Here is a 26,279-nt window from a genome sequence, read left to right on the forward strand (position 1 = left end):
ATTAAGATTATATCATTTATAATGATTGTGAGATTTACAACATAAATTAGATAATGAATATTAAATGATAAGCAAGATATAAAGTTAAAAGATTAAAGATGTATTCTGCCCCTGACAAAATAATTCTTTCGAAATATGCCATTTTAATGTCAAATAATAGTTATCCACTTTGACCAAAAATTTGGTCGAAAAAAAAATATTTACGGTACCTGAAAAAAAATGTAATTAAAAAAAAAAATCAAATTAGCCGCCAGCCATTTACTTTGTCATTTTAATAATTGAAAACATTTTTTTTCTAAGGAAATACTGTTTAACTTTATTAAAACTACAAAATAACCTCATACAAAGTATGATTTAAGTAATCTTAATTTTTCATATATTTGGTTGACAATACCTCTTTAAATTCTAGTATGTGTAAAGAAAGAGAGAGATCAGTGTTAAGGTTCTCCATCAAAAAGGGTTTTCCATGCTTACTATGCTTTTCACCAGTAGTGTATCAGATTTGTTCAGTGAAGCATGTCTAACCATATATTGTCGAGGTGCGTTAGGGATGTTGATTTTAATCGTATCCAACAATATAGTCCGTGGACATCTGTATAAATAGCGCAAGAGTTGTGCGCTTAAGCTTATTGGTGATTTCAGCATGAAGTTTTAAATTGGCACCGAAAGTGTGCAATGTTACACAAGGTGTTAAGACGATTGTTGATTTTAATAAATGACGCATCCATTATGAAATAGAATAGCGAGAGATAAGTATACAGTATATTGCAATTTCCGTATGACTCGTCAATACATGCAGATTTCGTCAATCTCCATCCCTTATGAATTACATACATCAATTGATATTGAACTGAGATCCTAAACTAGGTGAAAAAAGTAATACGTAAAGCAAATCAATTTTAACATTTAACAAAATAGTGATCATATAGGTAGGGGAAAAAACAGTTATATTAAGTAAACTGTAGTATATTATATCATAAAAGATGTCTAAAAAAACAAATGTTTTAAAATAATCCGCTGGGATATAAAAACCATAACAATATCATTTTTAGAATATTGGTAGCAAAGTAGAGCAATGTGATCATTTTGTAACATTATGTAAATGTCAAATGTAGTTTCCTGCCTTTCTACTTATTTATAACTTGATTTACAAAGTAAATCTGAGGATTCACATTGCATGCAGATATATTTGAATTAAACTGCATGGTTGAATTATCCCAATTTGCTCAATTCAGTTTGGTAGAGAATCTGTACAGTAGAACTACCACTGATTTGGGATCCTAATCTATCTGGTGATACTATCCAATGGCACGCAGACTTTCATGAAGTTCACAATAATGTTTGCATTTTCTGAATCTAATTTTTTTTTTTGTGGTTTCTACTTCCTGGTTGCCATAGCTTCTATAGTAACTAATTCACCTTGAAACAATATTTATATTAAAGTTGCTATAACGATTACTATTAAACATTGAGAAGCTACTTTGGGCATACAGTAGTATAGCGCTCAGCTGACTAAACCATCTAGCATTTCAAAAATTATTTAAAACCATTAAATCGTTTCGTTTAAAACAATGTGCATAAAAAACCCAAATTAGTACAAAAACACCATAACCTTTTGACCTGCAAAAATATTAGCCTGAAGAATAATTTACTGATTCTTTAAAAAAATATAATTACCGGTAGAAAGATAAAGCATCATGGGATGTTTGGTAAAGGGGAAAAAGTAGAACTACTTTGTCAAGAGACCGTCTTTTTAATTACTTTAATGTTATTTATTGTAAAAAGGTGTACGGTAATTTGGACTTAAAGTTAACCACGGAAAAATTAATAGTTATGATTTAACCAATATGCAAGCTACAGTATATATTAAAGTGGAATAATAGTTGTGATGGTTTAATGATCAACATTCTCTCCGTTTCCATATATCTGAAATTGTCAAACAAGTACAGTGATGTATTCATTTAAGATTATACACCATTAGTGAGCATCATATCTGAAATATCTGTGAGGCCTATTAAGAATCATCCAGTACCTCGCAAAAAATTTACCAAGATGAAGTTATCTATCTAAAGACTATATTGATGTGATATTAATCCTATTCTGTGACTGCATTTTAATTTTCTGCTTCAATTTAAGCGAACATGGTATCCCTTCGGATATTTATTCATATGAAGTGTTTCTGAAGTTGTTTACCGATAGAATTGATTACCAGCTAACTGTATCTTCGGGATTATGTATTATTACAGATGATCGGCAAAGGGATGATTTACTTTAACAGAAAATGAGTGATAATCAATGACTAGATACGGAAGGGTTTTTATGTTTTTCTTTCTTTCTGCTTCTATAAATAACATAACAAACTATTGATCCTAATTACACTGCTATAAATTTACTCTACAGTTATATTATCAACACATTACAGAATACATAATGTAATTATATTATCATCATTTTTGTTTGTCACCTTTGAAGTAATGCTTGCTTATTTTACATGTCCAATGATGTGATAGATAAAATCCAATTATTTATTGTGTAGCTTTTTTATTAAAATTTTAGAAAACATTCCTTATGTGGTTTGGACCTAACTATTAAAGTTGTCCTCTACAGTGGGATATCTTTTCTTAAGATGTTAATGTTATTATTGCAGAAGTTTTCACTGTTTTTTTATTTAAAAAAAATTTAGATAGAAAAAGTCTTTCAGTAGGGATTATGAAGTTTCTAATTGATTATTCTAAGTAGAGGTTTCAGTGTACATTATACAACATTGAATAATATGTTGATGAAACCGATTATCACTCTTTTATAGTTACGTGCTTTTGTGATCAGCATTCCAATATGTGCCGATTTTAAATTGCTGTTAGGTCATAGCAAATATATATCAACCTATATCTAGAGAACATCACAACAACAACAACATAGTTGAAGAGATGGAATGCTTATATGACATGCATGACCCTCCAGTCACCTCTTTTCTGCTTAAAAAAAGACTTACTTTCTGGATGTGATGATGGGAAAATTTATGTGTGAATGCCACAGAATAAAACGAGCATGTTTGCAGTAATGTGTGTACTTAAATAGTTTGTACATTTATATTGATGATTCAATGTTAAGTGTACAGTATGATGTGACTACATAAATTATGCAACTTAAACTCATCCATAATTCTATGGTATATGCTGTAGAGAATTTAACAGTATGTTAAATTTAAGTTTGTGAACATCTCTAAATTCTTAGCGAATGTTATATAATTAATCAATATTTAGCAGTCATTAACTTAATGTTTTAGATTAAACAATTTGTATTAAAAAAGGTGTATAAATGAGGAGAATTTAACAAATTATGTGAACATCTCTAATTCTTAGCGAATGTTATATAATTAAGCAATATTTATCAGTCATTAAATTAATGTTAAGATTCAACAATTCTGAATTAATATATATTATTCAGGGCTGGTTTATGTGCATTACCAATAACAGTATTCACAATGTATATTAAAAGAACAAACAAAAGGTATTGCATTGCTGAAAAACTCAACAGTATTGAACAATCTATTATTTAGTGTACACTGTATAAGATAGATTCAGTATTAGATTTGGTTATTTTCATCTACTGCCCAAAAATACTGTACCAATTTTAAAATAATGTATTGATTATACTGTAAGGTATGTGAAGTAGAAATCAGCTTTAAACTGTGGATAATAAAGTGTGATGTTTTTCCCTTACTGGTCAGTGAAGATTTATTGACTTTTACCAAGGGTTATAATGTCAACAACTTAGCAAAAACAAGAGTAAATATTATGTTATACAAGGGAAGATTTCTGTTAGGAAAAACTAGTCGTCCCATATAGATGTCTGTGTGCTATATGCAAACAGCTTACCTGATAAAATAACTTGTTTGTTGACTCTAGTCTATAGTTCATTCATTGAAACAAAACATAATTGGTTATTCTGATCATAGATGGCATCTGTTTTGCAGTGTAGTCCCTTTCAGTAATAATTCAAGCACTGAATTTTTATTCCATGGAAATGTTGGAAAATAACTTTAATGTGAGTCAGATAACACCATACAGTACCTTGATAGTTACCCGGTTCCTGGGTTCTCCAAGTGTACATGTCATAAGCAAGATATTCAGACTCAGTACATGAAAACTGGACTTTTTCACCAACCGTACTAGGCTGTGGTACCCCTTCCCTTTCACCAACCGTACTAGGCTGTGGTACCCCTTCCCTATCGCACAACTGACTTGTTTCTATAAGTATCATACAATTGCAATGATTATTAATGTTGTGAGCATACCTAAACTCATTATGTATAATAGACTGTACTTCACATTAATTGTTAATGTTTTGTATGGAGATGATTCTCTGTTAGTGTCAAATTGCACGCTTACATGCATAATTACATATTTCCAAATCAATTGGATTATTCGTAACAAAGGAATATTAAAATAATGCTGAATTAAAGACTTAAAAACAGCTTTGAAAGAAAATGAAAATATAATTAGTCATTAGTACAAATAATTATTTGTGATATTTTAACAATATAAAGGAAATTACAGTTATATTAAAGACAAACCTCCAAAATTTAAAGATGTATTATCCTCTAAAACATGGGAAATGTTGAGATAAATAAAATATGACTTTTTATAAGCCATTTTGCTGTTTTATAATAAACGTTGAAGAAAAAAAAGAAGGAATAATGATTTGGTTTTAGAATGTAGTATTTTATAATTATAGTAATTAGTGTAATAATTATACAAGTGTCTGTCTTTTAACATAATTGTGTTGAATGCACTGTATATAATCATTCATTGTTGTTCCAAAACTAAATTTATTATTGCCCATGAAAATAAAAAATTGTGGTGTTTTATAGATTTTTTTTTTACTGAATGATTTAAGAGGCGATTAACTGTGCAGGGCATAGTGGGTTCAAGATTGTATTCAACATTCTGTCTGGATAGCTTCTTTTATTGGGGTATTGCTAAACACCGCAAACCCCGCAAACCCCCGCAAACCTCCAAAAAAACATAGCAAACCCCATCGAACCAACATGAAAGTGATTGAATCATGTAGTGTACAACCCACTGGGTATATCCATGTAAAAAAAAAATTAAATTTCTACTGTTAACAATTTATTTTTGGGGTAAAACATCATTTTTTGGTCAAAAATGATTGCTAAACCCCGCAAACCTCCAAAAAAATATAGCAAACCCCACCGAACCAACATAAAAGTGATTGAATCATGTAGTGTACAACCCACTGGGTATATCCATGTATAAAAAATATTAAATTTCTACTGTTAACTATTTATTTTTGGGGTAAAACATCATTTTTTGGTCAAAAATGATTGCTAATTTTTAACCAAAAAATGATGTTTTATCCGCAAAAAAGTAGTTAACAGTAGAAATTTAATATTTATATACCGAGTGGGTCGTACACTACATTATTCAATCACTTTAATGTTGGTTCGGTGGGGTTTGCTATGGTTTTTTGGAGGTTTGCGGGGTTTAACAATCATTTTTGACCAAAAAATGATGTTTTACCCCAAAAATAAGTTGTTAACAGTAGAAATTTAATTTTTTTTTTACATTGATATACCCAGTGGGTTGTACACTACATGATTCAATCACTTTTATGTTGGTTCGGTGGGGTTTGCTATGTTTTTTTGGAGGTTTGCGGGGGTTTGCGGGGTTTGCGGTGTTTAGCAATACCCCTTTTATTGGCTTAGTGTATGTCAAGTTACATTCACGACTCTCAGACACAATTGTTTTGTTGTCGGTACAACAAAGTTTTATAATGCTTGGTGTGGGTGAGTAAATGCATGAGTATGTACCCTATTATCTTGAAGAATGGAACATTCTATAGGTGCCTATTCATTATTATGTTTTTTGTTTGTTTACCATAATTGCTTTCCAGCTTTCAGAGGAAATGGTAGATTATACATTTATTTATTCAAATTGAAACATAAGTATTAAAACATAGCAACAAAAATGCTGAATTGAGTTCTAATTTACATGAGGTAAATACAATACATCAAATATTAATATATATTATTATTGTTTATTGAATTTTGTATATATATTGAGTTGCCACAGGAATAATGATACTAAAATAATTCATCTTTTAACAGAAACTCACATAACAAGGAAAAGGAAAATATAAGTCAAACCGAATAAGTATCTATATTATAAGTGAGAGAGTTTGTCTGTCTGTCTGTTTGTTTGTTCGTTATACAAAATTTTGTTACTGCACATAATCTTACATATGGGGTATCAAAATGACCGCAATTGTACCGGGAATGTTCTAAGCTATATTTCAACATCATCCGCCACCTAGGATCCAAGTTAGGGACCAAAATGTGGTCAAACTCCCCACTTTTGATGTTTGTTCGTTATACAAATTCCTGTTTCTGTACGTAACCATACGTATGGGGTATCAAAATGATGGCAATTGTACCCGGAAGGTTTTAAACTACATTTAACAAAATTCCCCCGACTCCTGCGGTTTTTGTAGGAGGGGTGGGGGCGGGGGGTGGTGTGGTGGTTTGTGATGTCATTTTTTGCTAGGGCTCGGGGCTGTAGGCTATCGAATTGTAAAATTATACTACAAAAGTTTTACAGTATTTGAATTATCCTCAGCAAGGCGTTTGGGGAAATATAGATATAGATATTTTATTCATTAACCAATATGACACCTATTCAATTACACATTTAGCAAAGTACTTTTACCATTATCCAGCTATGTATCGGTCTCTTGGATTGTCTCATTACAGACCCAGTGGGGTTGGGAGATAGGGTTTGGGAGTTTGGGTTCAGGGGATAGTGGGGATTTTGATTGCTTACACCAGAATTGTGGTTGGAAAATGTTAAAGTATTTAATCATCCCTGGGAAGCGGATGGGAGTTTGGGGTGGGGATGTAGGCCTATCACAATGACCGAAACTGTATTTGGAATGTTTTAAACTACATTTGAAAACTGCCACTGAGGGATTATGGGTTGGGAGTGATAATAACATAATCTGTTCTGGAACCGGCTTCCACACATCACCCAGTGTATCTGGGGTGTGTTTGTAGGGGGAGGAGGAGCGAAAATACTAGCGTAATGAAGTAGCCTATATGATTGGATTGTACTAGGAAAAGTTACTAAATTTGAACTGTCCAGGGGAGGAGTTAAGGTTTGTTGATGGTGGCTGGGGTGCTGAAAGGAGAAAGAAGGCTGGGGGACCGCAGTATCTAAATTACATATTTTAATTATCAACCAATATGACACCTATTTATTTACACAATTTACAACGTACTTCAACCATTATTAGACCCATCGTAGCTATGCATACTCCTCTCAATTCGAAGCTTAGGTTAAAATTGAATTTGTCCATCACTGGGAAGAATTTGTTTTTAAGAAAGAGTATGGGGTGTTATTGAAGAGGGGTGGAGGTTGGTGAGTATAGACAGATACGGCCGTCGGTTGTTATGTACTGAGAAGGCTGTAAACTAATTTTGAAACCCGCCCTGGGGCGGGTATAATTGCTAGTATTATATATTCCTGTCCACCCAGGCAGCACTTGCCAGCTTTATACTATGACGTTATCCAAATTCCTTCACTTGCACTGATGAAGGGCTAGTGTTGCCCGAAAGCTCTGCTAACTTTTCTGGCTGTTTACTTTATCGTTTTGATTTAGCTTTTCGCTTTTTATTTTTGTATCTCCATTGAGATCCAGCCACTGATACCCACAGCATTGTCATTTTTTCAGTAATTTGCCTTTGGATTTATATATATATATATATATATATATATATATATACACACATTAGGCAAATATAAATACAACAGGCAAAGAACATTAATTTGAAACGATAGGATGAGTAAATCTGTGAGAAAAAGTCGCCCCAACCGAGACTCAAACCCGGAACCTTCTGCTTTATATGCAGATGTCCTAACCATTAAACCACTGGGGCTTTCATGGTATATTTCAAATCCGATTTGATAGCGACTCTTTAAAATTCTCGGCGTGGTACAGCGGAAATATATACTGTATATGTATATTATATTATTAATTATTAAATATAAATTATGACATCATGTTCAGAATATAGGTACAGTACATAGAAAGATCAATTGCGAGGTTACAGTTAATTTTTATACATTTTTTACTTTTTTTATTATTAAACTAGTTCATTCTTTTACAAAATAATTTAATATAATATACAATATCATATAGTATAGTTGTTCATATTTCATTTAAATAGTTTTGGTGCAGTGGTTGATATTGTATAAAATATAGTAGTAGTATAGTATACAATTTGCAAAACAGGTACATGTAAATCAATTCAATTCTCAAAATTAAACTTTAAAATAGGTTATTACTAAACTTCAATTTTTTTTTTTTTAATTTTTTTTTTATTTGGTAATTCTTTTAAATCTAAACATACATCCTTATATTGAAATTCATTCATACTTACTGAAATTGAATTTCCAGAACTATATTTCTGTTTTATCAATTAATAGATTTTATAGGAATCAGCAAAAATAGGCCCTGTTTCTGCTGCCAACTAAATACCGTATATTATACGGTATTTTTTGAATACCGTATATATACGGTATATTTTTGGCAGCAGAAACTGCGCTCATAAAAAATATACCGTATTTTGTATACCGTATTTTCCCCACAAAATTTGTGGATAAAATACGGTATTTACAAATTTATACCGTATTTTTTGTACCCGTTTCTGCTGCCAATAAAAAATACCGTTTTTTTTTTTACATGACAAAAGGTCAACATTCGTGTTTTTATTTTCTGTCGCTGTCAGATGTTTTACACACGTGTAGATATATATTCGGCAAAAATGTGGAGCGAAGACGTCACAGTTTTACTAAATAAATTTGTGTGGGGAAGCTAAAATGTCTGGCCAACTAAAAGGTAATAAAAGGGACAATCACATTTATAAAGACATTTCTAAAAAAATAAAGCAGGAGTATGGAATAGACTTGTCTCCAAAGCAAGTAAACTCAAAGCTGAAGAGCCTGCGAAAGCAGTACAACATTGCAAAATACAATAACTCGGGGAGGGAACGAATTAGTTGTCCCCATTACGATGTTTTCTGTGCTCTCACAACATCTCTATCACTAGGGCTAGGCTGTTGAAAGTGAGACGTAAAACTTCCTTTAATTATCGATCAAATAAATGAATGGCAATTTGGGTAAAAAAGATGAAATTTAACACGACCACCCAAGAAGTATTGTTAGCAGAAACGGGGTACTAAAAAATACGGTATAAAAAATACCGTATTTTATACCGTATTTTTATACCGTATTTTGAGCAGTTGCAGCAGAAACAGGCCCATAGAAGGGATGAAACTAAACTAAAAGTGATTGGGCTGTAACATAATATGTATTGAAATCAATAAAACAATTTAAATGTTTTAATTTTTAAGTAACTTAACTTTAGTTATTCCAAATTTGTTTAGATATATCACAACTCTGTTCATGTTTCCAACACAACATTCCAAAGATAGTTTGTTTACTTGTTTACTACTGCATATAGTTTTAATGTATTATATTGATATTTTTAATGTTTTATATATTGTATGTGTTTTTAAGCATCAAGGAAACCAATTTCATGTTCTCCTTGTTGTGTTCATGACAATAAAGATTTATCTTATCTTATCTTATCTTATTTTATATTATCTTATCTTATCTTATTTAACAAATTTAATATACAGTAAAATAATGATATTTTTCACACGATTTTGCATTGTTTAGGAAATTATCCCAATTGACAATATTGAGAAATGCAATAACAAAATTGTGTTTACCATGTTGAAATGTGATGTGACGTTATAATAACAATAATTTAAACCGTTTCAGCAGGCAAGGTATTCTGAACAGTTTAATTCAAGCTTGCTATGTTTACAGTGATCAATAAATAAGTTGTTCCAATCTCATATAAAAAGAAAGTCATACATCTCGTCTACTTGATACCAAAATAAATTTGAGAAAAACATGCTTCAACATTCAGTTGATATAGTCACATATTATATGTGACTATATACCTATATTATACCTATGTGTATCTATGTATCACCCAAATTGTTATCGTAGAGGCAGGATTTTCACATCAGGGGAGATTCTTTATTTTGTTTTTTTTAAGTCACATAGACTTAACAAAAAATGTCTAGATATATGGTACAAAATTATTTGTTCTTTTATGACAACTTACTAATAATAAATGCACATTTGTGGTTTAATGCTATTTGTACCAATAGCCTAAATCTTTCAATAATGTTAAATTATGTTAATTGAAAATAGTGATACTTTTGATTGCATGTACTGTTGTTGTTTTTAAACAATTGATCAGGCAGCTTTTAGTCTGGTCACTTCGTTGAGTATTGTTAATAACATGTTTGTTTTTAAGTGTTTATGACCAGTAGATAAACTGTCATGAACAATATTCTCAATTATTCTAAATATATTCATTCCTTCATTGTATTTTGGGAGAAGCGTGTCCAACTAAGCTTAGTGTAGATTATAAGAGATTTTACTTTAATTGTGTTTAATTCATCCAGTTTTAGAAAGGCCAAAAATTGCTGAAGCTTTCCAAGTGCTTAATTTTATCTGTTTTTTTTTTAATTCTTTGAAGATACTATGTTTTTGCTGTTTTCTCTATAATATAGTATAAAGATTGTTGAAAATACTTTTTGTGCACAGATAAATAACACCTTGCACATTTCTGGAAAAGTAATTTAGTTTCATATGCATGGTATTTGCAATTCTGAAGTTTACAAAAATATTTTAGCAAGAATGCTAACAAAATATTATTCCAAAATGATGAATGTGTACACCTTATGAATATAAACCAATCAACAGAGAACAACTTTAATACATTAGTTATCATATCTATCTGTATATTTTTCGAATGCCGAATTCAGTGTATTAACATGCATTTATGTTAAACGGCTGAGAAGCTGCGATAAAGGCTTATTTGACCCATCAATTATTGTAAATATATTAGGCTTCAGTACATGATATTTATTAGGATATAAGCCTCACTGATAAAATTTGTTTGCTATAATGTATGTAAATGCAAAGCATATGCATGAGTGTTGTATAATAATAAAACCCAATGTATTTTATAAATTGACTGTCTTTTAAATAGAAATTAAACATTATTTGTACCTTCCTGATATTTTAGATTATACCTAATTTTCAAGGTATTGTTTAAATGCTACTAATGTGGAAGGCAAGTAAACAAACAACAATGAAGTTTGATTTAATACTTTTGGGTTAAAGAGCAAATCAAGAATAGTAGAACAAGTGAAACAAAAAGAAAGTAAAGTAAAAAAAAAAAACAGGAAGATTTAATAAATAAAATCATCTCCAATTCACTATTTTAAAATAGATTCTTTGCAGGACATTAGGATGACCTGTTTTAAAACCTTCACATTTTAATCTGGTCCTGAATGAAAATGGGGCACAAAGATTTTAGGGTTCGGGGAGCAGACAGTCTAGGTAAATAACATCAACAGAACAACAGATAGTAATTTAAAATAAATTGTACAAAAGAAGTCATGCTGTATGGCTTATTATTGTGTAAAGTTCCAAGGTCAAAAAATAAGAGAAAATACTTGAAAAATCAGAATACCTTTTGTATATGACCAGCAGTGGTTTGTGTCAATGATCGATAGTGGAATTCAAGCACAATAGTTACAAATACTTTATACAATACACTGTGTATTAAACATTATTCGGGTCAGTATAAGCCCTATCTATTCTAGGTCAGAACAACTATGTTTTGAGAAAAACAAGTTTGTTTTGCAAGTACAGCAGAAATTAGGGAAATTACAAATATTTTTCATTCACTATATAATAAAAAAAGGAAATTCGTCTATTGTACTTTTAAAGTGGATATAAGCCTTAGTTTGTATGTTTAAACACAGACAAAAAATATCGACCAAACATTTTAAATTTGTAAAGTTATTATAGTATTAGAATCAAATAGATCAAAGTGTAACATTCTCAATGAGTTGTGCCTCTTTAATTTGGAGTTACCTTGCTTATTTTAAACTATAAATGAGCGGCAAGGAATACAATTAAAACAATAGGCATTAATGTTTCTTACTACTACAAAAATGTTACTTGTATCTGTTAAAATAATATAATTGTTCTTCAGTAGGCCAAATAATGTAAAAACTAAAAATTTAAAATTTTTGTTTTCAATAGATTCTATAGTAACTTATGCAACAAAAAATAAAAATGATTAAGATGTTATATTCTCTCAAGACTAGAGAAGAAAAGTCAAAATAGCATATTTGTTGGATGATTTTAAGTGATGATTAATGGCATCCTCCCTCTGTGGTTAGCCACCCAAGCAATTTCATCATGATGATGATTTTCAAAGCTGGTACTTAAGTAAACTTCTTAGCAATGTAATGCTATCATACACTGTAGTTGTGAAACACAGATGACATCAAGCCCTAGGGATATAAAGACAGGTGCATATTTTATTTACGTAATCATGATATTTGTGTATGACTAATAAACCTGATGTTTTCAACATTTTTTATTTTAATCAGAGAATAAAAAATAAATAAACAAATATTACTTATATAAAATACCCTGTTATAAATAATAACAATAATAATAATAAAATTAATCATAATAGAGTAAATACTGTATTACTAATTAATTTAAGATATATTTTAAAAAGCAATTCACAATTATAAAAATATCTAACCATTTAGTCATTAAATTGAAAAAATATATATGAAGATAGAAATTAGATTTAGATATATAAAAATGTGCTCCTTTCCTAAATGAATAACCCAATATATATAATCAATCAATAGGTTATTTGGAATTTGTGAATTGCTAAGTACAGTAGAACTCCTCCTATTTAAGAGGCACTTTCTCATGAAACGAATGAGTGTTAATATCTACGGCCAACCCCTGATTCACGGCCAACCCCTGATTCACGGCCAACCCCTGATTCACGGCCAACCCCTGATTCACGGCCAACCCCTGATTCACGGCCAACCCCTGATTCATGACTGTTTGGTTCCAAAAGTATAGTATACTGTATGAAGCAACTATAAATTGTCATGATTAAAGTATTGTTTGTTAAAATGTTTAAAATGAGCATGTTTAGATACTATTTAGTGTAGGTGTGTTAATGTTTGTGGGGATTGAGAGAAAGGTGCTGTAGAAAAACAGGATATTGCACAATACATTGAATTAAAAGCCTTGGAAAAATTGTTTACTAAAGACCAATTAAATGTAAGTTAAATGAACTTCAGTAACTCAAAAATGTGATGACTCATCGGTTACAAAAAAGAAGTTGCTTATTTTTTATTTATTTATTAATATGTATAAATTTACAGCCATATAGAAACTTTATCCTTGTGTATTTGATGTTATGGTACTGGTGGTAATAAGGTTGAGAATGGCCCTGTTTCTGCTGCCAACTAAATACCGTATATTATACGGTATTTTTTGAATACCGTATATATACGGTATATTTTTGGCAGCAGAAACTGCGCTCATAAAAAATATACCGTATTTTGTATACCGTATTTTCCCCACAAAATTTGTGGATAAAATACGGTATTTACAAATTTATACCGTATTTTGCGTACCCGTTTCTGCTGCCAATAAAAAATACCGTATTTTTTTTTTACATGACAAAAGGTCAACATTCGTATTTTTATTTTCTGTCGCTGTCAGCTGCTTTACACACGTGTATAGATATATTCGGCGAAAATGTGGAGCGAAGACGTCACAGTTTTACTAAATAAATGTGTGTGGGGAAGCTAAAATGTCTGGCCAACTAAAAGGTAATAAAAGGGACAACCACATTTATAAAGACATTTCTAAAAAAATAAAGCAGGAGTATGGAATAGACTGGTCTCCAAAGCAAGTAAACTCAAAGCTGAAGAGCCTGCGAAGCAGTACAACATTGCAAAATACAATAACTCGGGGAGGGAACGAATTAATTGTCCCCATTACGATGTTTTCTGTGCTCTCACAACATCTCTATCACTAGGGCTAGGTTGTTGAAAGTGAGACGTAAAACTTCCTTTATTGCGACTTTTAATTATCGATCAAATAAATGAATGGCAATTTGGGTTAAAAAAGATGAAATTTAACACGACCACCCAAGAAGTATTGTTAGCAGAAACGGGGTACTAAAAAATACGGTATAAAAAATACCGTATTTTATACCGTATTTTTATACCGTATTTTAAGCAGTTGCAGCAGAAACAGGCCCAATGAAAGTAATATGAAAATAAACCAGATCATTTATGATTAAATGAAGAATTTCATAAACTCATAAACTTTATTTGCATTTATTCATGTAAACAAATTATAATAATAGTCTACTTGAAACACTACCCTAGTGTGGAAAAAATCCTAACTGTAAATTATATGTCATTTATATACCAAAATAACTAACTTCTTTCAAAACAAAGACATTGTTTTAATATGTATTTAAATGAAGTGTGAAAATAAAAATTCTCATTGGTTGTGATGGTTATTAGATAAATATCCAGTAAAATATTGCCAGAGAAGGAATATGACTCCATATGGCAGTGAATGTTGAAATTAGCATATTGAACCTTGGCACAAGTTTGTTTTTAATGAGGAACAATAACGGTGTGTGCTTGTAATGATGCTGAAAGCTTTTTCTCGCTGGAAAAATGTAATTCATTAAATAAACTACACTTATTTTTGTAAGAGACTTAACTTTCCCAAGACTTAAATTTTCTCTCTTTTTTGAACAAGTCTTCTAATTCTTGTTTTTTTATACTACTCTACTACAAAATTGTCTCCTTTTATATTGTTTAATTATAAAAAGTTATGTGAGCTTCAATGAAACACTCTTGTAAAACAACAAGTATCTACACCACCACTAAATGGTTATTAAAAGCGCTTTTTGGGGAGGATCAATAGAAACACATCGGAAGTATTTAGATGGCAATTCAATTCTGTATTACTTCCTGAAAAAATGACTTTAGAAACGATTCTAAAAACTTCACCTTTGTGATTGACAACAATAATACAGTAATATTAATATTAACATCACTTACAATTAGTAACTAACCACAGATTTTGCCATATCTTATAAGACTTGTATACTCCTGTGGTTTGTATACAAGAACAAAATCTTTTCAATATAGTCCTATTGTTAGTCAACTAAACAATAGATCTACAATACCAATATTTGGTCATTGAATTCATAAAGAAGGTCACACAAATTATTCAAGTACGTGGATATATTTCTGACATAAACAGTTAAATAAATTTTATATTATAATTTTGATGAGCATTTATACATCACCAATATAACTTTTAAAATTGTGGACATTACAGTGTCTTTCAAAACAAGCATACATAACAAGTGATATTCTTAACAAATGCTTTATTATAACTAAAGACAAAAATAAAAGCAATTTGTTAATTTGTGTGTTCTCCCCATTACATCTCTTTTAAAAAAACACCTGTTTCTCTCTTTCTGATTTTATTTCCTTTTATCCTTCTTTCATTGTTGGCATACTGTATTTTTGTATATATTATATCTTTGTTAATTTTGTGTTTTTATAGTTTATTTTGTATTTACTGTTTTTATTGTTTGAGGGTCCCTAATGATCAGCTGATGCTGGATGGACCACCCTCATAAAATATTGTTGAACTTGAAATAAATAAAAAAAAAATTAAAAAATATTTTTAGTTTATCCAGGTAAGCTAGCCAATACAACCATTGGTTTGTTTATTCAGAAGCGGAATATAATTATATTAAAAATCACTATATTTTTAAGCAATGAAAAATATGGAATTAATTATGCAAATACAAGTATAGCATGAATCCAATTCAGTTGAACTTTAAAATAGGCTTGTATGTAGACTGAATATTTAGTGTAATTATGTTGTTTGTTTGTAATGAGTCTAATAAACTTGTTTATCACATATCTCGGAACAGTGATGTATGATATTATTAGCAATAGTTAAGCACAACAATTGCATTCACTAAGTGCAATTAACCATTATATAATCATCTTGTTTATGCCAATTTTCTCATCATAATTATTGCCTAATTAGGCAACTGTGACAATTTTATTTTTGTTGTGAAAATTAAACATGTGTTAATGCACTTGAGCTATATATGAATATATTGTTTCCCAACCAGAGATGAGAGGGATTATTACTCTTCTCTGTACACTTTTGAAACAGAGATATTTCAGAGTTATTAAAAATTGATTTTACAGAACAATTGCATATTTTTACCAAGACATTTTTTTTAGGTATACAGTACAATATATATATAGTACAATGTGTTATGCCATATATGGAATGATATTTTATGCTATTATAGAATGAGAGATTACTGGCACTGGCAGGGTGTTGATTTTAAATAAAGCTGTTGAAAAATATTAGCATCCATTATACATAATAAGGACCTGTTTCTGATGATGTCAGCAAATAACAAGTTTATTATTGTGTGAATAAATCACCCCCACGTTTTCATTGCAGTAGAAATGAGGACAAATTTCTAAAAGATAATGATTGAATAAACCAAGTCAATGTGACACTTAATACTGTAGGTATTCTACCTCTTAGGTCGTGTTTATACAACACCCTAAATTTGAACACGGCTTTAATTTTTAGCGTGTTGTTCGGACCGAGGTCAACCCACCTTAACGTTTGCTGTTATACTAGAAATCATGATACCGTGTTGTACCGGAAGTTTCATCAACACGCAGTGCATGCTAGGATAAAAGGTCAAATCGTTGATCGCTTGAATTGGCTGGGTTGTCAACAATCATCGTCGCCTCCTCGCTGTCCGATGTATTCGCGCGGTTTTTACCATTTTCATTATTGTATTCGTTCACGTTTGCATTGTTGTTTATTTTGTTCTCGGTTCATTTAAATTAATAAAAGTTATTTTAAGGGTTTCATTGTTTCATCTATACACTATGGAAGAAGATGCCATTTTTGCGATTTTAGTTTTTATTCTGTTTGGAGTGGAAAACGATAGAGGCCTACTGCCACTACGAGTTGGCCCCACTAGGCTAGGCGTAAGCTTGGTTCCCTCTAGAACGTAACGCAAGGACGTAAAGGCAACGCAAGCGTTTTAACCAATGACAAGCGAAGTTATATAGACAGTTAGCAATCACAAGCGAATAAGCCATCGATTGTGATTGGTCAATTCACTTGCGTTGCGTTACGTCCTTGTGTTGCGTCGCTAGTGGGAACCACGCTTAAGACGTGGTAGGAGGATGATTGCTGGCAGCGAAGCAGCAATAAATGGGCCCAATCTTGTTAGCAACGTCGCATGACATGATTGATATTACGACCTGTTTTAACGAGAGGTCAAAATATACCCTGAGGACACTTCCAACACGGTAACGGTGACCGGGAATCCACCAAATTTTAGGATTCAGCCAAGTAGCCTTTTTTGCAATTAAAATCTCATTACACGGAATCTCTTTGTTGTTATACAACACACTTCTCGTAGGCGTGTAGAATATGCTTGTAATAGCGTGTTGTATAAGCGCGCCCTTACAGTACATGGTCACCGATATCTAGGTGAAAGTTCTTTATCAATTTGAGCATCCAAGGTTGTGATGTATTATGTGGCATTATGGATTATGTAACATTAATAAGTATTATTTTTTAATATTTTGGAAACGTTATTTTAAATGAAGCAGTTCAATTTGCCAGTTTAGGTTGCTTTGAATTTGATTGATAAATAAAACATTTAAGGTATATTTATATTGAACTCAAATAATATATAGTATTATGTAATACTACGTTGTTTACCAATTTGTAATTATTGAATGATTGTAATAAGATCTTAAATTGTTCATTCAGTTAGTAATTTGATACCAACGATGGATTTATGATATAATACAAATATGTTATGCCCTTGGGAAATAGACATATGTCTTTTATAATAACCACAGTATTCTCATGGGACATTTGGGACTTTTCAGAGCCTTGTACCCAAAGATGTTATGTTTTCCTCATAAAAACATTTTTTTTTTAAATAAAAAAAGTTTCCAACTACAGCAAGGAATAATCGGTGAACCGCGAGTAACCACATTTCACGGCAGTTACATTAAGTGACTATTAAACGGTGAAAATAATCCAGTTAGTAGTTGTGTTCAGGCTTTGATCCACACCGGCTTCTAAAAACCATTCAAACACCAGCAGAAAAGAAACTGTATATGTTGAAAGACAGTGAATAACCTTAACCTAGAAATAGTTGTTTTTATGCATAGATCTGGGCATAATTGTCTTAAAATCATTGGGTACAGTATGGTATAGATGTGAAAATATTGTAAATTCAACTCAAAAAGTGCTTTTTTTGTGTGTGCATCGCTGAGCATTCACTGACGTTCTTTAAAGACAAAACTTTATTCAGTAGAACTTGTTAAATAATCCTATTTTATAATGCTTTGTTTGTTTCTCTTAAATTTTATTTTGTACGTAGTACAATGAACTGAACTTAAGCTGAATAAATGATAAGAACATTAAAAATACCCAGGAAAGAAAAATTAGCATTCAGAATATATTATGCACTATAAATAACCAAACAAAAGCTTTGCAAAGGATTTTTCTATTAAAAATTAATATCTACAATATAATATAAAAGTATTTTTTTATCCACTATCATTCATGCATATCATGAACATTTTTATAATAAATTTGTCTGTAATTCTTTTTATTAACCAACAAATAAATAAATTTCGTTCTTAAAGTTTTCAGTGCATCTCCAGTAATTTAGAATTTGTTCTGTGCCTGTTAATTGATAATACATTTTGATATATTAACATTGATTTAAATTATTATATAGTTGAATATCAGCGCTACTGGGCTAAAACTCTCAAGTATTTACATGCGGTTACAAACCAAAATATTTTTCAATTGTTGTTTGTTTTTGCAGACCAACTCACACTTTCCTTCTATAAAGATGATGATCGTATTACAAAAGAGGTCCGCAGGGAAAGAATCATCATTACTGACAAGAACTTCTGTGGAATTGATAGCGGACACCATTACCATGGCAACTCGTACATTACCACAGTCGTGTGTGTGGATCAGATTATCGCTTTGTCATTCTACTGTTCATCAACACAATTACAGTGGTATCATAGAATAAAACACAGCTTAAAGAGTCGTAAGTTATCATTATCTTTGTCTATACTATGAATTAGGTAGGTTGAAGTAAATGTTAAACATTAATCTTATTTCACAGCGTACGTCTCGTAAGTAAACAAACTTGTGATGTTTAATAGTTTTCAAACTTCTCAGACTATGAAAAACTGTCGAACATGCAATTTTAGAACTAAACATTAATAACTCTACAGTAAATAAAATGTTGAAAATAAGAATTTAAAGGTCAATTTATATACCACAGTACCACTTTTTCTGCATACTGTTAAGTATTGTTTACATGGAATAATTCAGTAATACTAATTTTAACAGAACAGAAGAAACATAACTTTTCTGCGCTAGTATTAAGGCAAACAAAAAATATAGATACAAATAACAATATTTGTCACGCAATGTCTGTAACAATTAATGTTAAAATAATTCATATTTTTTTATTGTTTGCAGTTATTGAATATAAATGTAGAGTAGTTATACCAAACCGAGGCAAATTGCCAGCAGGCCCGGCTATGTTGTACTTTTTTGACAACCATTTTGCTATTACGTCAGAAGTACCCATACGCCTACATGGATCTTGGTATTTAGAGGACCTCCAGTGTTATGGAACTATAGCTGGAGGGCTTTTGTTTGAAGCAAAACATAAGAAACGAGGTATATTGAGAAATTGCTTAAAATATTAAAAGATACAGGTATCGATTATTGAAAACATGATTTAACTTTATACATTACAAATTAATTATACATAATCACATAAATAATCAAATTGTAATGATTTATATATATTTACTTCCATTACATTTGACAGTGAAACAACCTTTAAAAAACATAAAAGCAAAACAACAGGCTTTTAATAGTGGAATTAAAAATACAGAAATTAAGTAAATATAATGTCCTAAATGTTACTGAAGATGAATAAAAGTAGTTGGAAATATTGAATGATTGTGGCTTTCTTAATTTTTTAGATTATCATTTTAAATACAAATTAGGCTAAATGAGAACATAAATAAAATGAGTTTTTTCTGTAAATTTCTTTTCAGGGTTTAAGTACGTTTTAATGACTAATCAAGCAAATGATCTAAAAAGTCATTTTGATGCTGCTTTTAATACTTGGTTACCAAATCGGTGGTCTCATCTTTCTAGTACATGTAAGTATGATTCATTGCGTGAATCACAAATACATTATACATAACCCCAGTGTTCCTAAGTAGGAGTTGAATGTAGTGTTAAAACATATTTAACAAAAAAGTGTCTCTTAATAGGAGTGTCCACTTTATGGTAGTATCCACTTTATGGTAGTGTCCCCTTTATAGGTGCGTCCCATTTATTATAGGTGCGTCCCCTTTATAGAGGAATAGAGGTGCCCCACCCCCCCCCCCCCCCCCGCCAAATAAATAGAGGATTTACGAAGAATTATAGAGGAATATGAGTTTCCCTTTATATTAATATCACTTTATAGGGATGGCCCTTAATTGAAGTGTCCCAAAGGTAGGGTTCTGTATTGGGATTTATTTTTCTGAAACATAAAATGTTGATAGAATATATTAAGATTAATATATGAGAATATAAATCACAAATGCATTCTATTATAAACTTGTTATTTGGTTTCATTTCAAAGATAAACATATATTATTTTGTTTTTCTAAAATTAATTTTTGTATTTTGGCTATAATTATTAAACTTGTCTATAGATCAGGCCAAGGCCATAACATTTCATATGCATATATTACATATTAAAGCAATAAAAATTTATTTTTAATTAGGAACAAAAGAAATAGATTTGAGAAAGAATAACATGGCGATAAAAAACGACTTAACCTTGATATTTCTTTGCAATAAACATGTGTTCTATTGTACTTATGCTGGTACTATTCAGATAACTGTTTTTGCATTTTATTTTAGGCGGAATTGCTATATGATGACGTGGGTTATAATGCGTCATGTACAGTGCATTGTCACATTCCCCCTTTTTGATAGACTAAGAAATTTGATATATTGATCCTCTAGATACAAGTAGATTTACAAACTTACATACAGAACACATATGAGTATGAAACTGGGATTCATTTTTTTTCTAAACAAAATATATTTAGACATAGACAATTGGAAATCTATGTAATAATTATTATTATAGACAGAATAATTGACCACGTGACTACCAGGGATTACCCTAGCTCCCAGACCACCAGTCTGTTTCTCTTTCTCTTTCCCGTATCCTTTATAGTTTGCATACAAATGTACTGCTGTTATTATTATAGGACAAGTTTATTTTCTTATCAGAAGTGACAATTTCATATGCTCTGCCATTGTAGTACATTAGGCTTTAATTGTAATGACCATAACACTCAGTTTTGTTTTTAGGTCTGATAGTAAAAAATGACATTCAAAACATCTAGTCAGCACTTTATTTTCCATTTAGATTTTAGCTGTCTGTTTTAAAGATCAAAACACAATAATGCCAATGCATGCGGCACAAATTACTGTCATTATGGCACAGAAATCGTATCTATAATTATGACGGTAAAGTGGATATTTAGCTGTTTACGGATGTTTTTCAGTAGTTTAACAGTGATGACATTGGCATTAAAACGATAGTGGCATGTCAAAACCACTTTGTTATTTTGTTACTGTGGTATACAGACACAAGACAAAAATGTGTACAGTTTTTCTATCATTAAACAATTTTTATAGAATATACCATTTTTAAAAAATGTTTTAGTTTTGTTGTTGTTGTGTTTTTGTTATTTTATCAATGGATTTCATTGTAATCAAACACAAAGATTCAATTGTACGACTAAGGTAATTGTAACCTTCTAAATTCACTACAAATTCAAGTAAACAATACTTAAACAGGATATAAATAACTAGAATAAAACAATAGCATTAGTTTGTACTAATGCCTAAATCCTGTGAGATAAACAATACAATCTCACTAGTGAGCCCAAATCATACACAACAAATTCCAGGCTTTATTTTTCCAATTTATATATTTTATAGTATAATTGTATGCGAGAAATTCAATTCATGTACTGACAAACATAATCCTCTTATATCTGCAAATGCATTGGCTAGCCGCTATGTTGGCTAGATTTTTGCATACATAATGTATTGTGTTATTGCAGCTTATAGAAAAGTTGGTTAGCCCATATTCTGTGACAACAACAGCTGCTATTTAACTTCTATTGTAGATCTAAAAAGCTTAAATAGAATTAGAACATTTACTCAGCAGCTTTATTACCTATTATGTAATATATTTTAATTTTTTGTGATAACAACTTTTTTAAAAATACACATATTCATTTTATTTAATATTCAACATTTTATTAAATATTTTTTAAACTTGTACATGCGGCCTTAAAAAAAAGCTACAATAACATTTAACAAACCCTTGGTTGATATGTTTGTTGAGAAACATTTAGATTAAAATTTAAGATTAAAATTTATCATCATCAGTTTAAACTCACAAAAACAATTCAATGTACCTTTATTGTCCTGAATAATTAAAGAAGTTATTTCCATGTATTTACTAATTTCCTTATCTAATTGTATTAATATTGTAAATTTCTTTCTCAATCAACTATCGTATGTATTGAAATACCAGCGTCTAAATACATTTTCCATTCTTCTTTCCTGCAGTGTCAATTTGTGATGATCATTTCACGAGACATCGAAGTGCTACCAACAATTCAGCCTATTCACATGGTGCTCAAGATTCCAATAACCATAGAAATAATGACGGCCATGATGGCACTGGTGCTAGCAGTAGTTATTATCAAACATCAGGTGTGAGTCAAGAAGAAGGAATGGGTAGTGGAAGTATACATGAGCCTGTAAGCTCTACTTGTAGCTCAAGCAGTGGTACACCAGTGAAATCATCATCTCAGAATGGAAATACAATAAGTGCATTACATCACACTGGACATTTGTTTAATGGTAAAGAATGTAGTCAGGAATCTGGAATAGACATGCATATATTACCAGTTGTAGCACAAGATGCTAAAGTTGATGAAACAGCAGGTCTTCCTTACAAGGAACGATTGTATGAAGTTATGGCTTCTTTTAAAAATCTAAGACATGTAACTACTTCAAATTCAAATATGTCACAAACTGTACATGTATTTCCATCCAAAAATGATTCCGTTCACCATAATATGTATGTGAACATGGATGATTTACCGGAGGACGAGCGAATTGCTCGATTGAATGACAAACGTTATCTACAAGAAAAGGATGCAGAATTACTTGAGCGTGTAAAAAGAGAATGTAAAAGTCCTGAACTGGAAAGGAACTCGAAATTAATAACACCAAAATATCAAGGACTTCAAACAAACGATCAAACACAAAAGACTGATTCTCTTAATGTGCAATATGTAAAATCTTCAGAAGTACCCTCACATCTTCAAGAGCATGTGGATACATACATCTTGATTCCAGGGATTATTCCACAAACTGGTGCAGCATCCTTGCCAGCAATTGAACCTCCTCCGCTTGGACCTAAGCCAAATAAAAACAAATGCGATATCAAACCAGAGCTTGGACCTAAACCTGCGGCAATTAGACCTCCTGAGTTAGGTCCTAAACCAATTCCTGGTCCTAAACCTGGTCATGGGCCAAAACCAGAATTGGGACCAAAACCAGAGTATTGTGCGTTTCCAGAAGTATTTAGTAAAGATAGTACATTGCCAGAATTAGGACCAAAACCAGAGTATGGTGCATTACTTGAAATAGGACCAAATTCAGACTATAATAAATTTCCTGAATTAGGACCAAAACCAAGATCAGAATTTATGCAAAAATCAGAGTCAGTATCAAGAGTTGTTCAGGAGGAAATACCTGAAATTGGACCTAAACCAGTTAATCAGTGGAATGATGAAGTTCCTGAGAGTAAAACATCAGATAATTCAAAAGATAATAATATTGACAATTGTGAATCAAATGTCTGCATACCTGCTCCCTTCGAACATGATAATTTGACGATACCAACCACTGCAATTCTTCTTTCTCAAACTGTCCAGTCTGACACACATGAAATAATCCAAGATAAAGAAGCTCCCAATTTAAATGTTGCCAAGATATCAAAATCTAAGAAACAAAAACACTCTTCTCCGAAATCAAAATCAAAACGTAATATTATGAGAGGTCGTTCAGGCAGTCTCAAGAGCAAACCGGAAAGTTATGACAAGCCAATCTATCGGAATCGTTCTGCTAGTGTTATGGCTTTCCAGTTTGATCAATTTGATGGTGGTTCATCATCTTCAAGTCTGCCCTCTCCAACTGAACCATCAACAAACTTTGAGTTTTTACCTCATAAACCATCTGTTGATCTGAATGCACTGATTGAAGTAGATAGCAGTGAAATTAAAACTGAATCAGAAATTGGTAACATTCCAGAAGAAATGCCTCTTTTAACACAAGTTCCTGTTCCCCCTCTACCACCAAAATCGACAAATTCACTAAAATCTCGTAAAGCACCTCCACGACCGGCAAAACCAATTAAACATGGAAATCCATTTATGGCAGCTGATGTTCAACCGGCAATTCCGCCAAGGAAGCGTTGCCAAACAGAACCTTCCTATGCTATGTCATCTAGTGATGGTTTTTTATTAATGGATCCAAGCTCAAAAGGAGATGATGGCTATGCTCTTATGAAACCAGCGTATCTAGACAAAATCCAAAATGCCAGTGACACAACATATCATAGCCCATCATTATCGCCTTTAAAAAGTACTTTAGATGCTACTTTACCAGGTTCAATTAAAACCACTGGATCTTTTTCGCATAAATTTTCATTTAATGTGGTGCCAAATAGTCCTATACATACATCTGTTGATGTAGAGACTACGATATCAAGTAAACCACAACTCAAACGATCTGCTACTATGACAGGTTCTAGTTTAGTATCCACAAGAATGCAACGTACATATAGTTTGCATGGTGATCACCAACATGCTCATGAAAATATACGTAGAGGGAGTGTTCCTGTGTTGAAACCCGATGAAATGTCATCAGCGAATAAAGTCAAAGTTGAGAAAAGAAGAATGTCTTCTTTTCGTCCTCGCACTGATGGTGAATATCATGCTATAGATAAGAAAAAGTTTGAGAAAATTAAAAATGGTTTTTCTACTGAGAATCCTATCAGAGAAACATCTAGTAATGGAAAAAGAGAAAATGTTAAAACAATTGAAAAAGTGAACCAACTTTCAACTGATAAAGTGGAAAAATCATCTAATGTATCAGAAAATAACATGAACAACATATCATCAATTACATGCTCCACTGGTTCTAGTAACAATTCTAATAACACAGAACTTAACGATGTAGACTGTGATATGGAAAGTAATAAACAAAGTTTAACATATGGACAAAGTGGTGCTAATCACATAGAAGATAACACAATTATTGCAGAATCACAGTTTTCTTTGCTAAATTGCATTGACAGCACTGATAATAAATCTTCCCTTCAAGGATCTATAGATAAAGTTTTTGAGAAGTATTCTTCCTATAAAGTGAAACTTGTCGACAGTGAATCCAGAGAAATGGCTTCACAGGGAGAGAAAACTGACATAGATGAAATGGAAAGTACATTTATAAACTAAAGTTCAGTCTACACTATCAAACAAATTTGATGTGCCCATATATGGACAGGATGATGTCACTACCATTTTGGTCACATCACACTTTTTGTCAAACTAGTTTAATAGTGTAGACAGAGCTTAATCAACTTTAAACTACTCCATGCTCATCAATATCATCAAAAAACTTATGATTACATATTTGTTGATGTTTACTGTATGTATTGTTTATTTTCAAATTATGAAATAGAATGATGCTCTCTCAAACATTTTTTTATATTGTAAACAGAGCGTTATTTGTATTTTGGATATTCTTGCACATAAATGATTGTAGAATTTTTCCCAAACAAGTATATGTAAATTTTCGCTATTTTAACCATTGTGGTCGCATGCTCTTGATTTTTATAGTATTTTTATCTATGTGAAAATTAAGATTATGCAGAAATTAAAAACTACCAGGGTGTATAGATATGTAAATGTAATGTATATCGTTTTATTTTATTTTGTGAAACAAACAACAAAATAAAAATAATCAGCTTATATACAG

The 26,279-nt window shown here is 31.2% G+C and overlaps 1 protein-coding gene and 1 non-coding gene across 2 annotated transcripts in view; one reads left to right on the forward strand and one right to left on the reverse strand.

Moving 5' to 3' along the window:
- Positions 1-25,994, forward strand: part of LOC140052266 (uncharacterized) — a 32,947-nt gene extending 6,953 nt beyond the window's left edge. The window contains exons 3-6 of the mRNA XM_072097740.1: positions 18,937-19,170; positions 19,611-19,814; positions 20,201-20,308; positions 22,797-25,994. Coding sequence (XP_071953841.1) covers positions 18,937-19,170; positions 19,611-19,814; positions 20,201-20,308; positions 22,797-25,756 — 3,506 coding nt within the window. The 3' untranslated portion in view covers positions 25,757-25,994. The remainder of the gene's footprint in view (positions 1-18,936; positions 19,171-19,610; positions 19,815-20,200; positions 20,309-22,796) is intronic.
- Trnay-aua (transfer RNA tyrosine (anticodon AUA)) lies at positions 7,882-7,954 on the reverse strand. The gene has a single exon. It is a non-coding gene; the product is annotated as a tRNA-Tyr (tRNA).
- Positions 25,995-26,279: the final 285 nt, after the last annotated feature.

This window comes from Antedon mediterranea, chromosome 6 (genome assembly GCF_964355755.1).
Source record: "Antedon mediterranea chromosome 6, ecAntMedi1.1, whole genome shotgun sequence".
Lineage (NCBI taxonomy): Eukaryota > Metazoa > Echinodermata > Crinoidea > Comatulida > Antedonidae > Antedon > Antedon mediterranea.